Source organism: Panonychus citri, unplaced genomic scaffold, assembly GCF_014898815.1.
Source record: "Panonychus citri isolate SS breed McGregor unplaced genomic scaffold, ASM1489881v1 Contig00131, whole genome shotgun sequence".
Taxonomy (NCBI): Eukaryota; Metazoa; Arthropoda; class Arachnida; order Trombidiformes; family Tetranychidae; genus Panonychus; species Panonychus citri.
In genome coordinates, this window is record NW_026515536.1 from 62407 (window position 1) to 76588 (window position 14182).

At 29.6% G+C, this 14182-nt stretch overlaps 5 protein-coding genes across 15 annotated transcripts; all 5 read left to right on the forward strand.

Annotated features, from left to right (window-relative positions):
- Positions 1-145: 145 nt before the first annotated feature.
- On the forward strand, positions 146-3577 carry LOC128390953 (hepatic leukemia factor-like). 5 transcript variants are annotated; one of them, XM_053350762.1, is made up of 5 exons: positions 146-250; positions 373-586; positions 663-1282; positions 2031-2146; positions 2865-3576. In XM_053350762.1, exons 4-5 carry the CDS (start codon positions 2055-2057, stop codon positions 3199-3201), a joined length of 429 nt encoding a protein of 142 aa, XP_053206737.1. In that variant the 5' UTR covers positions 146-250; positions 373-586; positions 663-1282; positions 2031-2054; the 3' UTR covers positions 3202-3576. The 5 variants fall into 5 exon arrangements, with proteins under 5 accessions (XP_053206737.1, XP_053206735.1, XP_053206736.1 ...); XM_053350761.1 differs by having other exon boundaries at positions 158-260; XM_053350760.1 differs by having other exon boundaries at positions 152-586.
- Positions 3578-4148: 571 nt separating this feature from the next.
- Positions 4149-5247, forward strand: LOC128390928 (probable insulin-like peptide 5). The gene is made up of 3 exons (XM_053350725.1): positions 4149-4419; positions 4533-4776; positions 4864-5247. The coding sequence occupies exons 2-3, from the start codon at positions 4533-4535 to the stop codon at positions 5094-5096; spliced, it is 477 nt and encodes a 158-aa protein (XP_053206700.1). The 5' UTR covers positions 4149-4419; the 3' UTR covers positions 5097-5247.
- Positions 5248-6939: 1692 nt separating this feature from the next.
- On the forward strand, positions 6940-8639 carry LOC128390927 (NDP-glycosyltransferase YjiC-like). The gene is made up of 2 exons (XM_053350724.1): positions 6940-7059; positions 7139-8639. Exons 1-2 carry the CDS (start codon positions 7031-7033, stop codon positions 8415-8417), a joined length of 1308 nt encoding a protein of 435 aa, XP_053206699.1. The 5' UTR covers positions 6940-7030; the 3' UTR covers positions 8418-8639.
- Positions 8640-9769: 1130 nt separating this feature from the next.
- On the forward strand, positions 9770-12280 carry LOC128390921 (cell adhesion molecule DSCAML1-like). Of its 5 annotated transcripts, none has more exons than XM_053350717.1 (7): positions 9770-10461; positions 10553-10828; positions 10907-11026; positions 11095-11491; positions 11549-11830; positions 11894-12013; positions 12105-12280. In XM_053350717.1, exons 4-7 carry the CDS (start codon positions 11410-11412, stop codon positions 12278-12280), a joined length of 660 nt encoding a protein of 219 aa, XP_053206692.1. In that variant the 5' UTR covers positions 9770-10461; positions 10553-10828; positions 10907-11026; positions 11095-11409. The 5 variants fall into 5 exon arrangements, with proteins under 5 accessions (XP_053206692.1, XP_053206690.1, XP_053206689.1 ...); XM_053350715.1 differs by lacking the exons at positions 11894-12013; positions 12105-12280 and having other exon boundaries at positions 9773-10038; positions 10260-10461; positions 11095-11259; positions 11469-11491; positions 11549-11661; XM_053350714.1 differs by lacking the exons at positions 11894-12013; positions 12105-12280 and having other exon boundaries at positions 9773-9996; positions 10260-10461; positions 11095-11259; positions 11469-11491; positions 11549-11661.
- Positions 12160-13977, forward strand: LOC128390922 (cell adhesion molecule DSCAM-like). 3 transcript variants are annotated; one of them, XR_008325722.1, is made up of 8 exons: positions 12387-12493; positions 12556-12834; positions 12906-13025; positions 13088-13246; positions 13442-13464; positions 13538-13585; positions 13764-13816; positions 13895-13977. XR_008325722.1 is itself a non-coding variant. In XM_053350719.1 (7 exons), exons 2-7 carry the CDS (start codon positions 12433-12435, stop codon positions 13547-13549), a joined length of 654 nt encoding a protein of 217 aa, XP_053206694.1. In that variant the 5' UTR covers positions 12160-12269; positions 12387-12432; the 3' UTR covers positions 13550-13687. The 3 variants fall into 3 exon arrangements, 2 of the variants coding, with proteins under 2 accessions (XP_053206694.1, XP_053206693.1); XM_053350719.1 differs by lacking the exons at positions 13764-13816; positions 13895-13977 and adding an exon at positions 12160-12269 and having other exon boundaries at positions 13538-13687; XM_053350718.1 differs by lacking the exons at positions 13764-13816; positions 13895-13977 and adding an exon at positions 12162-12269 and having other exon boundaries at positions 12377-12493; positions 13538-13687.
- The last annotated feature ends 205 nt before the right edge of the window (positions 13978-14182 follow it).

A 14182-nucleotide genomic window follows, 5' to 3' on the forward strand; every position in this document is an offset into this window, starting at 1 on the left:
GAACAACAAACCGGTGGTAATAAAAATCCACAACAAACAAACCAAAAAGAAAGAGAAAAAGAAAGAGAAAAAGAAAGAGAAACGATTGGTAAACAAACAACCAATGAAAAGAAAACGAAACTTAATTCAAATAACATTTTCTTTTCTCTTTATTTTCGTTGATTGTTTACCTTTAATTTAATTTCTAATTGTGAATTCTAAACCCTAATTATAATCTTTTAATTATCCTTTTTAACAATCAATTGATTTGGTAATTAATGGTAACCCAATGTGACCAGAAAATCAACAATTCAAATCAATTTGAATCCTGATCGGTTCACCTTAACAAATTGTAATTGTATTTCTATTAATTAATTTTGTGTCTTTTTTTAGATTCATTTAGATTCCTTAATTGTGTTCATTCCCATGAAAGGTCAACTCTTTCCTGTATTTCCAAAAATTGATATTCACCTACAATGATGGTCCATCAATCTTGACTTTCTAATTTAAAATTGACTTGAGAAATCTATGGTTACAGTTTTGTTTTTGTTTTCCTCTTTGGCTTTTCCTATTGTTGTTAAGCTTAATTGGATCTTATTAATATCATGTAAGTATTATAGTTAATTTTAATATTTAATTCACACAATTAATCATGTCTTGTCCATTTCTTTGTATATAATTAGGTTGCATCAAATTGGTTTGATTGGATTGACAGTTAACTTTGAAAGTAAAAGGAAACATAGTTATAGATGAAAAGTGATTGTGATGGTGTTTTCATTTATCTTTTTGGCTTATCGATTGATTTATTTTTCCAAGTGAATTAAATTTAATTGGCATCAGGGTTAATAATAATAATAATAATCAATCCAGTGACTGATTGCTGAAGACGAAAAAAAAATCTAACTCTTCTCAGGAAAATGTGAATGAATCCATAAGAATCAAACAATCAACCGATGAATCTAAACTTTTATCACCTCAAGTTGGTTAACAATTACAAGGGTGAAATTGATCAATTTTGAAAAGCAAAATGGAACCAAAAATCAAGACAAGATGATGATCACATCTCATCAACATGTGATTGCAAATGAATTGAGAGAGAAAAAGAAAACACCATAATTAAAGATAATGGACACAACGAGAACATTTTATCCATCAGAATCCCGGAGTTCCAAGAGCAACAGAACTTTTCAAATATTAGTATTAATAATACGAATTATCTTGGTTAACATTAACTTGATCATAAATCCAATGAATTAGAGATAATCCAGAATCGGAGGAAATTTTCACAGGTCAAAGGCACAAGGTAAACATTTATAATCTTAGAACGATTTTTAAAAGAAAGAGATCAACCTAATTATCTTACTTCATCTCTATCAAGAACCTCTAAATGTCACTTAAATTGTGATTATCATCAAATCAACGTGACTTTTTGCTCTCTCTCTCATTTTCTCATTGAACTAACCAATAATCACGTTTAAAATCAATTGATCTCTCTCTCTCTCTCTCCATCTTTCTTTACCCTCATCATCTCCATCTTCATCTTCATCTTCATCTCCATCCTCATCTCTTTTTTTACCTATTATATTGATCATTCTAGACTCTAATCTCATCTAAACAGTTTCATTTTTAATCAACAATTTACAAATCACAACAAAGTAAAAAACATCATCAAAAATGAAAAATTATATCGATAAAACTGAGGTGGGATTGATTTATTATCTTAATTCATTCTTGACTAATTTTAATCATCAATCAACTAATCCATTCAGTCAATCAATCAATCAATTTAAACAGTTTCTCATATCTTTCAAATAACATTTATAATTTATCACAATTAAGGACATCTTTTTTTTACATATTGTTAAAAGTGTAACAATTAAGCTTTCGATGCTAATATTAATTGATTTTCTTGTGATTGAGACAATTGAAATAATCATTGATTGCTACTTTTTTCACCATTCCAAACAATTTAACTTAATCAATCTAATATCTTTTTGTTTTTCATTTATTTTTCTATTTAATCATTGATTATGATGATTACAACAATTTAGAGTTGTAGCAATGGCAGTTACTTAATGAATCTGGACGAGTTTCTCATTGAGAATGGAGTTGATTACAATTACATGAATATCATTAAAGAGGAGCAAAAAATTAACATTGAATTCAGGTAAATATCAAAATCTTCATTTATTTACACTGATTAACGAAAAAAATATTTTCCAACTAGTTGATTATGATCAAAGAGATAAACAAAATCAAATTAACTCAACATTCAACTTCAATGTTTACCCAATTAATTGTATTGCAACTTTGATTTACTCTGTTTACTTTAATATTGTTTGTATTCATTAAATTGTATTAATGAAAAACAACCGATTCTCAATTGGATTAAATTTAATTTGCTAACAAAAAATTAATAACAACAATAAGGTTAACAGTGAATTAAAATTTTTACTCAAAAATCAAATCAAACCCTTAGGGATGAGTATTCATCTCATATAATATGTGATATTTTTATTATTATCAAATAATTTATCAATTAATTTTTCAATTTATGATTATCATTAAATGATGTTTATGATTTTCGGTGAAAATATTATTTTTCATGTTTATGATTAAATGATTTAATGATTTATTAACCATTGTTTATGTAAATGTTTATTGTAATATCATCAAAAACAATACGATTACAACAATTTAATCATATTTGATTGGAATTACAATAAGCCGATTGATAATTAAGTTTCTTCGATGTGAAATTTTCTTCTCAGGTTTTCAATTTTAATGTATTCATTATTCAGTCTGAGTATTAATATTTTTCTTTTCATATGATTCATTGAATATGCTCAGAATTTTGTATGTTTACTATTTGATGTTATTTATAGCTCTTTGGATATTGCCTTGGCCACTCTACCTGGAAGCGAAGCAAGTTTTGACCCTTCCAATGCTCGATTCAGTGAAAATGAACTTCGTCCTCAACCAATAATGAGAAAATCACGTAAACAGCATGTACCTGATACATTGAAAGATGCTCGATATTGGGCTCGTCGAAGTAAGAATAATATGGCTGCTAAAAGATCTAGAGAGGCTCGTCGACTGAAAGAGAATCAGATTGTCCTTCGAGCGAGTTACCTGGAGAAAGAGAATGAATCTCTTCGATTATCTTTACAAAATCTTCGAGATGAAAATGAAAGACTCAAGAAATTGCTCGATTCTGAATGAGAATAATTTTCATTACTATCAGCTATCTGTTCGGACAATAGCTCACCCAAACGTAAAAAGATTTGGAACTTTCTTCTCTACCCAATGAGCTCTTCTACTACAACTAAACTTTACTCTTTCAGATTCAAGACAAAATGAACAATCAATTGGCTAACAATTGAAAACATTTCCAGCACAAATTGAATATTGATTTGATACTAAACGAACTAGAAAACGCATTCTCAATCTCGAACTTATAAAAATAAATAAACTGTTCACCTTAATGTTCAAATCTTTGTATTAGTTTCACGAGTTAATCACAATCTTTGTAAAACCTTATAATTTAACTAATCGATCAAAAATTAAAGTAAATTGATTGAAACTTCGTTTGATTCGTTTAATTAACATTATGAAACATTTCAAGAATGAATTTTTCGCTCGAGAAAAAAATTCTACTCAAAGAAAAACTAACTTAAGAAACTAATTCTTTCCTATCAAATTCTGATGAACGAATCAAAGTTTTCGAAAAAAAATTAGAACCTTATATATCGATCTAAGACTGTATTGATCATTATCAATAACTCGTTGATGTGATTAATTTCCAATCAAATGATCCAAATCAAGGTTAATAGTTACAATTTGGATTAATATTTCCACAGATCAACTTTTTCTTTTTTTTAAAAAAAAAGGATTAACTTTAAGGAGTGAGACTAATCTGTTGTTCCGGTTGTAACATCATCAATATCTGTCTGATTAGCTGCTCATTCACAATTAATTGTAGGTGAGGTGTCAAAGCTAATCAAGTTATGAGAATGACAATTATGCGTCATCTGTCAAAAATTAATACAACCATTGTAAATGACGCAGGGAAAGGCCACCCCAATCATGGTGGGTGGAATGAGTTATTCTGAGAGTGAGAGTGGAAACTTTTTTGTCTCATCACCTTCAGTTTTATAAAGTTTTTGAGAGCTTTGGTTAGATATTTATATTAAATTAATCTATGTATCAATTCATTATAAATTGATCAGCCACCAATTAAACATCAACAACTAAACCGTTAATTGTCAAGTGTTATCATTTATTATCTTCATTTAATATCTGAATATGTGTTTGTGATTCAATCAATCAAATTGTGTATTAATTGTGAGTGTTAATCATTGGATTTATCAATATATCTATTATCGTCAATTTCATCTCTATATTTATCCAGATAACAATTTAGGAACTTAATTACTAAAGGTAAAAGGTTCAATTTCAAATTGATTACTATTATTATTATTCAATGAAGAAAATATGAAATATGAAATAAATTATTTTGTTTTTCTTTAAATGTTTAATTTCTTGATCCTTAGATGATTCAAATTACTCGTTGGTTATATTCTCAATGCTCTATCATTATTTTACTAATTACTCTACTCCCACTGATTTATTCGTATCCACAATCAAATTCTGGCTCAGAGTATATTAATCAACGTGCACTTCGATCCCAAAAAGTTAGAACTTGTGGACGTAATCTGATGAACTTAATTCAATTAGTTTGTTCTGGTTCGATGCCTGGTAAACGTAATTATCATGATGAATCCTGGACATCAAAAGGTTAGATTGATTTAATTTCTTTTTTCTTCTCCATGATGGTGATGATGATATAACTAATTTCCAATCGTTTGATTATAATTCTTACAGAACTTAGACCTTGGTCTCTACACTCAAAGTTTAATCTTGAAGATAATGATTCAGAATCTGACGATTTCATGGACACCAGAGCAGCTCTTTCATTATTTGGTACAAGTAAGCGATCAGTTAACAATGACAATCAAATTTTCTTTCGAAATGTTCGAGGTGCTTCAGATGAATGTTGCAAAAAATCGTGTTCTTTTGATGAACTTCGAGCCTATTGTCGTCCATCCGGTAGATGAAATCTTAATTGATCTAAATTGTGGTCTCTCTTGTTCAATAATTAACTTTGCGGTGAATAATAATATCTAATAAATGAACAATCAAAAATTTCAATTTAATTTCTTCTTAAAGTTCATCAATAAAAATAGTAAATTATTGTTTAATGTTAAATTTAATTGCTCATCTTATTGCGGTTTAAACAATTAGTGTCACTTTTTGTGCCAAAAACTTTCAATCAATAACAATCAGTCAATAACAATTCTTCATGATGGAAATTGAAATTAATTATTGTACCAATCTACCAATTGAAAGATTTTTAACTTTAATCATTTGAGTAATAATTTGATTTTCGACCTAATCTGAGTGAATATTAGTTCGAAGATAATTTTCGATAAAATTTCTTCCCATTTTTCATAATTACGGTTATAAAATCGGGTTAGAATTCAGCAGAAAATCAAGTACAATGGCACTTAAAGTAGATTAATCTTCTTAAAATATTAATTTATGATTATCATTTTCTTTTTCGAACAGGATTAGCTTATGTTCTTGTCACTTTGTTGATTCGATTCTGATTAGTTTAGGTTCTATAAGTAATATTCATCTAATGAAATTAACTTTTTTATATTCGAACATCAATATTTAACTAATTCATAATGATTGAAATGTTGATAAGTATTGATTTTGATTCGTTATGAAAAGATTTGTCTAGAAACTTATAATCTTTGGTTGATTGCGATTTATTTGTATTTAACTAACAATTTAGATTCCTCTAGATGGCGACTGAGCCGATACCTAGAGAGAATTAAATTGTGAAAGTAAAAACGTTTACAGTCAGACCTCTCATATTTATTTATTTTAAGCTTTAACAGCGGCCTCAGGGGAGGCTTCGATGAATTAAAATTCATCGTTTCCGGTAATGACGACCGTACCAGGAAAGGGAAAGAGGGACAAGGAAGGAATAATTGATGAGGAAAAGAAACAATACAATAATTAACAATTTTCTCCCTGAGGCCGAATACAAATTTGAGATAAAATTTAAAATATAATTTAGTCACAATGGACAAAATGTCCTTTCAAAATAAATGGACAAAATGTCCTTTCAAAACAAATGGACTAGAGTCCTTTCAATACAAATCCATTAGGCTTTTATAAATATTATTAATTGAGTGGTTAGTTTGATTGTCCAAAGTCAAAAAACGGTTAACTCATTAAGTATGAAACGAAAAAAAGAAATAATAATAAACAAATAAAATTAAATTTCAATCTAATCAAAGAAATAGAAAAGAAAATTGAATCAGATTATCAACAAAACTTACCAAGAAAAGAAAATGGTTCAAGTTATTACGACGCAATAATAGCTCAGTTTTAGAGTAACAAAATAACTAAAGTAACTGTTGAACTATCATAATTTTGGTATCAACTTGATCCGTATGATAAGATAAATAATAATAACATAAAATTCAATTTTAAATTCACAGTAAAGTTAATTAAATTAAAGTTTATCAGGAGCTAAAAAATTCATATTTTAACACTTTCATATTTGAACGCTCTCATATTTAAACGAAACGCTCCATCTATTGGATCTTGGAATAGACAAGAGGTAAAACGATTTGATATTTTAAAAGTTATTAGAATTGCTAATCTTGCTTGGCAGGATGTAAAATCTGACACAATTGTTAATTGTTGGGCACATGTTGGTCTTAGTAATTTGAATACTAATTCTTACAATATTCCATCTCTGGTCGATCATAATTATTAAAGTTGATTTTTTTCAAATCTTGCGGAACTTTTTCTCTTCAATTCTGACTAGTGACATCTACTGGTTCACCCACCCGTTTCGTTTAAATATGAGAGGTCTGACTGTACCAAACACAATTAACATTCTGCATTCCAAGCAATTAGTTGATTGTTATTAGTTATACAAAGGAATAGTTGTTTTCAAAGCGAACTCAAGATGAAAATTGTTTTCATTCCTATGGATGCGTAAGTACATTTATTGTTACATTTAAAGTCCAAGTTTTCATTTTTTGTTAACATGAATTCTGTCATTGAATTTTGGTAGCTATGGTCATGTGAATTCATGTGTTGGACTGGCCAGAAATTTGATGCCCTTTGGGCATGAGATTTCTTTTATCGTCCCAACGAATTGGATTAAGACGGTCCAAGGCAATGGTTTTGCTATTGAATCGGTTCAGATCTCTGGATATGAAAAGGATGTCGATCCACAGTCGGGATTTGGTACTTTTATGGATAAGCGAAATGAAACTTATGAAATGGAACCATTGGATAAGTTCAAGCATTTAAATGTTCCAATGCACGATTATTTCCTCGAATTTTTGATCAAATGTAATGAACAATACGAGAAATTGTTGACCAAGATCAATCCAGATCTGATCATTTTTGACCATTGGACTACGGTACCAGCAATCGTTAAACATGGAGTACCTTATATGTTACTATGGTCTTGTAGTCCAACTTTACCTTATTGGAAAGTCGGTGGTCCATCTTATTCATCTGGACTTGGAATCGACGATGGTCCGGAAAAGATTCAACGATTTCGAGATGATCTCAAAGATTGTATGAAAGAGATCGTGGTCAAGTTTAATCATTACTTTTCCAGTGAAGGTCTTGACATGGAAACTTTGGATTATCTTGATTTCACTGTTCTGGGTAGATCACCTTATCTTAATCTGTACTCATATCCAGAGGATTTGGACTATTCAGAATTTGGTCCAGTTCCCGATAAATGGTTCCGTCTAGATCACATGGTTCGGATTGAGGATAATGCTGCTCCTCTTGGAATCAGTGAAGACTTTTTCAACACCGAAAGCAAAGTAATTTTATTTACTCTTGGCTCTCTGGGAACATCCAACTATCAACTATTAACCCGATTGATTGATATTCTTGCTTCATCTAAACACAAGTTCATTGTATCCATGGGTATTCATCATGATAAGATTAAACTACCAGCAAATATGACCGGTAGCCAATTTCTAAATCAAATGAAGATTATGCCTCGAGTGGACATGGTAATTCACCATGGAGGTAACAACAGTTTGGTTGAGACTCTTTACTTTGGTAAACCTTTCATGGTTTTACCTTTGTTTGGTGATCAACATGATAATGGTCGTCGAGTGATTGATAAAAAACTCGCCAAGAGTTTCCATCCACTTCGAGTAACTAGCGATGAATTACTTTCGGCGATCGATGAAACTTTGGCTGATCATAAATTGGCAGAAAGGATCCAATCAATTAGCAAGAAAATCAGAGAGACTCAAAGTTACAATAATTTGAATGAAAAGTTGATTGAAATTGTTGACCAACATAAACAATCAAAGTAAACAAGATAAATATTGTCAATCTCTGTAACAACCAACAATTAGACAGCAACTTGACTTTCAATTAACCTCTAGACACTTGATCATTGGATTAAAAATAAAATAAAATATAATATAATCGAGATGAAAATGACAATTAAAGTTGTTCAAATGTTTAAACTTTACGATAACAATTAACTGAATCTAATCAGTTATCTGGAACAAATGAATAAATAATTATCTTGATGTTATTTGTGATTAATCATTTGTATACAAAGGTGACAAAACAATCAGATGAATAACCAATAAAATGTAACAACCATACCACCAAACAATTAATTTAACTTAAATCATTATCATCAATTGATTAACTTTTCTCATCAACTAAAACTCAAAATATAATAGAAAAAGTTAATCCTTTATCTTTGTTTACCATGATAATAATCTCATGTTAAGTGTTGGAATCATTGTACAATTAAGTAAAGTTAGATAATCACAATTAACAATAACCAATGATTAAATTAGCAAAAAGATTATTTTTCATATGATTGTAATTATTTTTTTTCCAATTGTTACTAATCGAGCTTATCAATTATCTTATAATGTTCACTTACAGGTGTGGAGAGAAAGATTTGAGCCAAATTTAATCATTAATTTCTTGAATATTAATCATAGCAAATCAATTATTTTCCATGTTTAAGATAGAGAATTTAATTCTGAGTAGAAAACTATCAATTTTGAAAATTTTCTGAAAAAAAATCGATCGAAAAATTCAAATTTTCGAAAACACTGAAAAACGTGAAATTACAAGATTTTCGGGTTTTTCGTCGCAAATTTTTAGTTTTTTTCGAATATTTCGAAATTGGTTAGGTTTTTTCGAAAAAAAACTTGATGAATATCTGTTTTCATACACGGAGAATAAGATGGACATGCTTTCGAAATCGAAAATCGAAAGATAAAAATTTTCGATTTTCATTTTAGTCAAAAAATAACATTTTTGCAATTTTTCAATTTTTAGTGTTTTCGAAAATTCGAAATTTTTTTTCGAATTCATGTCCAAAGCCACTCAAATTTAACGTCAATTTAAAGACAACTAAATATTCTATGCGAATTGCTGAAAAAATTTTCTTAAACTTGATTGTGCTTTATAAAATTAACGTTTTAATTTGGCTCAAATGATTCTCTCCACCTGTATTGGACTTTTCAATTTCTGTCAACCAATGAAATATTAGTCTTAATCAAAGTTAATCAAGACAAAGAATTAATCGAGTCCAAATTGAGTTTGAAACTTTCAAATTGAAACTTTTTCTTGTATCGGATTTAGATACTCACATGGATTACATATCTTCAATAAGAATAAAGTATCAGCGGTAAATTTGATTTTCTATCAATTCTTTTCCGAGAGCAAAATTGATTTCGGGTCATCTTTTTTTCTTCTCTATTTTCTCATCATAATTTCAACGCAATTCCACAATTAATCAATTGATTTATATATTTTTTGAATAATTAACACTCGGCGATTCTAATGAGACTATTTAATCAATTTTCTGTTGTTTCTTTCAAAATTTATTCCAAGATGTGACTCAGAAGATCCAACCAGAAGGTATCACATAAAGTGTTTGGTAGTGAAACTCATCATTGAAAAGTGTGATTTCCTTAATTTGTTAAATGGTCTCATTGTGAGAGAAATTTAAATTATCTGTTGATTGTGATTAGTGTAAATTCAACTAACTATTGGCTTGATTGGAATCTGATCGATTGAGAATTGAAGTTCTAGTTCTTTGAATTCTGGAATCTATTCAGTGATTTTCTTTACTTTCTTCATTCAATTTCCATTTTTTGTTACTTCTTTTTTATTTCTAATAGATTTTTAGACCTGGCGGGTTGAATCCAATTGGTTTCGAGTGTTTCGATTAAAGCGCAGACCAAAAAATATCTAGAGAATAACAAATAACAACCTAATCTATCTTATTGTTGATTCCTGAACGTTTCATATAACCAGACTCGGAAATGATTCTTAAAGTTTTTCTCATCGTTCTACTTGCTAATTTATTCTCGTGTCAAAAGGGTAAGTCACCATTTTCTTTTATTCTTCAAAATTAAATATTCTATTCTATTCTTTGGACAATAACAGTATTTACATTGACTGAATTTTAAAGGTCCCAAGGCTCGGTTGTCTTTTCTTCATAAGCCAAAAAATGGAGGTAAAACTGCTGTCGCTTGTTTGGTCGATACTGGAGAAGCTCCTTTTGACTTTAATTGGTACAAAGATGATCAACTAATCACTAATGAAGCTTCATTTCGGATCGATAAACTTGGAGATTCGTCTATCCTCAAAATAGAACCAATGAAATCTGATCTTAATGGAAAATACTCTTGTAGTGTTAAAAATTTGTTCGGTATTGATTCACCTTCTATCGAGATCGCTGTTGAAGGTAGAGTAACAATCAGCAATTAGCACATTTATTTCCGTATTCAAGGTTAATCAAATTTCATCTTTTGTGGTTAATTAGGTTCACCTTCATGGAGATTCCAACAACCGAACATAAAAGCGAAAAACAAAGAAACTGTTTCTCTGAAATGTTCTGCCTCGGGTTATCCTTTGCCGAAAGTTATTTGGAAAAGATTTGATGGTAACTTTAATTTAGCTTCGATCAATTGGATTAAAGTTTTCTAATCTTATCCCTTTGAACTTTTACAGGCTCTAACTGGATTCCTTTAGGTGATGATCAGTCGATATTCAGAGTTTCACATGATGAGTTTAAGATTGAATCGATTAACAAAAATTTCCAGGGAAAATATGGTTGTGAGATATCAAATGGATTCGAACCAAATCTTTGGAATGAATTTATCATTGATATTATTGGTAAGATATTAAGGGAAATGGTTTGTACTCTGGTAATTCAGAGATCGCGGTTTAATTTTGTAAATGAGACTTGAGCAGAGGCCTTTTCATATCGATGTAATTTAGATTCAATCGGTTGTTGATTTGAACAGAAAATTTTCTTACAGCAAAATGATTCAAATCAATTCTTTAACCCTTGTGATCATTCACATTGTCTTACTTACTTGTAGTAATACAATTAATTGTCAAAACGGTGAGTACATTGTCATTGATTATCTTCAATTAGACTAATTTGTTGACTATTTAATAGCTCCAAAGGCTGGCCAGATATCTTTATTATCTAAACCCAAGGAAGGAGGAACAGCATCTTTTGCTTGTACAGCTGAGATTGGCGATAGACCTTTGAATTTCAAATGGTCCAGAGATGGAGAAGTTGTAATGAAAACAGAAACAATCAGGATTGAACAATTAACTCGAGACTCATCTTTATTGGTGATTGATCCCATTTCTGCTAAACACAATGGAAACTATTCTTGTGTAATTAGTAACAATTATGGACAAGATTCTACATCTATACTGATTGGAATCGAAGGTAAAATAACTCGTTCTTGTTAACAATCAAGTTTCTACAAATTATTTTTATTGATACTTTCAGGATCACCTAATTGGATTGAACAACCCAATGATTTAAAAGTTAAATATGGACAATTAATTGATGTTAAATGTCTTGTTTCTGGTTACCCGAAACCTAAAGTCCAATGGAAAAAGTTAACTGGTTAGTTTAAAATAATTTGTTACGATTTTTTATCCGCTATTTTCATAGTAATTTATGATTGATATTTTCTTATTATTCTTACACAATTTAGGCTCAATTTGGACTGAAATGGAATCAATTAGTTATGAAATCGACAATTCTGGACAACATTTGAAAATTTACAATTCCACTCGAAACAATCAAGGTAGATATGGATGCTCTGTCTCGAATGGTATTCAACCTGATCTATGGACAGAATTTTCCATAACCATTGAAGGTATTTGTTGAATATTATTTTCTATGTAATTTCACTTGGAATTGGCGCTTTTCTACTTTGACATAATCTTATTTGACCAAAGAAAATATTGAACATATGATTAACAGAAACTTTAAGCTTGTTTGTAATATAATCGTGATTGATAATTGTTTTGGTGGACAAAATGTTTCTATTCACTTTGATTGTTTTCTGTTTATTCAGAAACCAAGTAAATGGACAAGAGAGTAAGTATTGTTGGTAAGTAACAATTAAATCGATGGTAATCTGATTATCTTTGTATTTTCAGGTCCAAAAGTAGCTCCATTTTCATCTATAGTTAAACCAGTAATCGGTGGGAAGACATCATTCACTTGTCAATCTCTAACGGGATCATCTCCATTTCAGATTGTTTGGTTCAAGAATAACAAAGAAATTCAAGATTCGATAGAAACCAGGATTCGTAATAATGAGGACTCATCAATGTTAATCATTGATTCAATCAAATCAAGTCACTCTGCTAATTATACATGTAAAATCTCAAATAGATTTGGTTATGACTCTTACTCGAGTGAACTGCTAGTTGAAGGTATGACTTTCGAACTCTTTGACCTAAGCATTTAACTATTAGTTAGTTTTTCTTAATAATACAATCAAAAGGTTCACCAAATTGGATTGAGAAACCAACTAATCTAAAATTGAAATATGGACAATCAGTTGACATCAAATGTCTTGCCTCCGGTTATCCATCACCAAGAATTCAATGGAAAAGATTTAAAGGTGAACATTTATTGTGACCTTCTTTCGAATTCTAATTTTTTTATTCATCTTAAATAATCAAGGTTCATCTTGGAAAACAATTGATTCCAATGATATGATTAAGATCGATAACAATTTGAAAATTATCAATATTTCTCAACATCATCAAGGAAAATATGGATGTTCAGCCTCGAATGGTATTCAACCTGATCTATGGACAGAATTTGAAATGATTGTTGAAGGTATTTCTTTAAATTTCTCTTGATAACTTGGAATTGGCGCTTTATATTTTTGACATAATCTCATTTGATCCCAAGAAATTAGATGAAAATAGTAAACAATCAACACAGATCATTGCAAATGATTACGATCATCATGTATTTACCTTTTATTAGCAAAATGTTTGGTGTTTTACTAACTTTTTATCTTTTCCAAAGTCATCAAGTTAATGGATTTCAAAGTAAGTATTGATTATATCATTTTTAGTCGTATTAATTTCCAATTAATTGTATCATCTAAATTTTGAACAAAAGGTCCAAAAGTAGCTCCATTCACATCTTTAGTTAAACCAGTGATCGGAGGTAAGACTTCATTCACTTGTCAATCTCTTACTGGGTCAACACCATTGCAAATAAATTGGTTGAAAGATGATAAACAAATTGAAGATTTACCAGCAATTAAAGTTTTAACAAATGGTGAAGTGTCAACATTAATAATCGATACAATTCAATCAACCCATTCTGGTAATTATACTTGTAGGATAACCAATAGGTATGGACACGATTCTCAAAGTACTCAACTTTTGGTTGAAGGTAAATTGTTGATCATGCTGATTGTTTGTATTTTGTTTTACTTAATTGATATTAATTTATATTTTCCCATAACCTTAGGACCTCCTAATTGGATTAATAAACCTTCAAGTATGAAATTTAAATTATCTCAATCAGTTATCATGAGATGTGCAGCATCAGGTTATCCTGAACCAAAGACTCAATGGAAAAGACTACAAGGTTAGTATAGAAATCTAATTGTGTATGTTAATTAACTTTTTGAAAACTTCTCTTTTCTTATTAAGGTTCTTCTTGGATAGAATTGAATTCATTCAATGATCGAATCAAAATTGAGGATAACAGATTAAAAATTTCTAAAGTAAATCGAAATGATTCCGGAATCTTTGG

Bases quoted from the DNA above. Each gene is read 5' to 3' on its own strand.
- LOC128390927 (XM_053350724.1), top strand. From the start codon at position 7,031: ATGAAAATTGTTTTCATTCCTATGGATGC. The intron at 7,060-7,138 runs GTAAGTACATTT...GAATTTTGGTAG, and splicing joins GTTTTCATTCCTATGGATGC to CTATGGTCATGTGAATTCAT.
- LOC128390921 (XM_053350712.1), top strand. From the start codon at position 10,404: ATGATTCTTAAAGTTTTTCTCATCGTTCTACTTGCTAATTTATTCTCG. The intron at 10,462-10,552 runs GTAAGTCACCAT...TGAATTTTAAAG, and splicing joins TTTATTCTCGTGTCAAAAGG to GTCCCAAGGCTCGGTTGTCT. The intron at 11,027-11,094 runs GTAACTTTAATT...GAACTTTTACAG, and splicing joins TATTTGGAAAAGATTTGATG to GCTCTAACTGGATTCCTTTA.
- LOC128390928 (XM_053350725.1), top strand. From the start codon at position 4,533: ATGATTCAAATTACTCGTTGGTTATATTCTCAATGCTCTATCATTATT. The intron at 4,777-4,863 runs GTTAGATTGATT...TAATTCTTACAG, and splicing joins TGAATCCTGGACATCAAAAG to AACTTAGACCTTGGTCTCTA.
- LOC128390922 (XM_053350719.1), top strand. From the start codon at position 12,433: ATGTTTCTATTCACTTTGATTGTTTTCTGTTTATTCAGAAACCAAGTA. The intron at 12,835-12,905 runs GTATGACTTTCG...TACAATCAAAAG, and splicing joins GAGTGAACTGCTAGTTGAAG to GTTCACCAAATTGGATTGAG. The intron at 13,247-13,441 runs GTATTTCTTTAA...TCTTTTCCAAAG, and splicing joins ATTTGAAATGATTGTTGAAG to TCATCAAGTTAATGGATTTC.
- LOC128390953 (XM_053350759.1), top strand. From the start codon at position 1,654: ATGAAAAATTATATCGATAAAACTGAG. The intron at 1,681-2,030 runs GTGGGATTGATT...ACAACAATTTAG, and splicing joins ATTATATCGATAAAACTGAG to AGTTGTAGCAATGGCAGTTA. The intron at 2,147-2,864 runs GTAAATATCAAA...TGTTATTTATAG, and splicing joins AAAATTAACATTGAATTCAG to CTCTTTGGATATTGCCTTGG.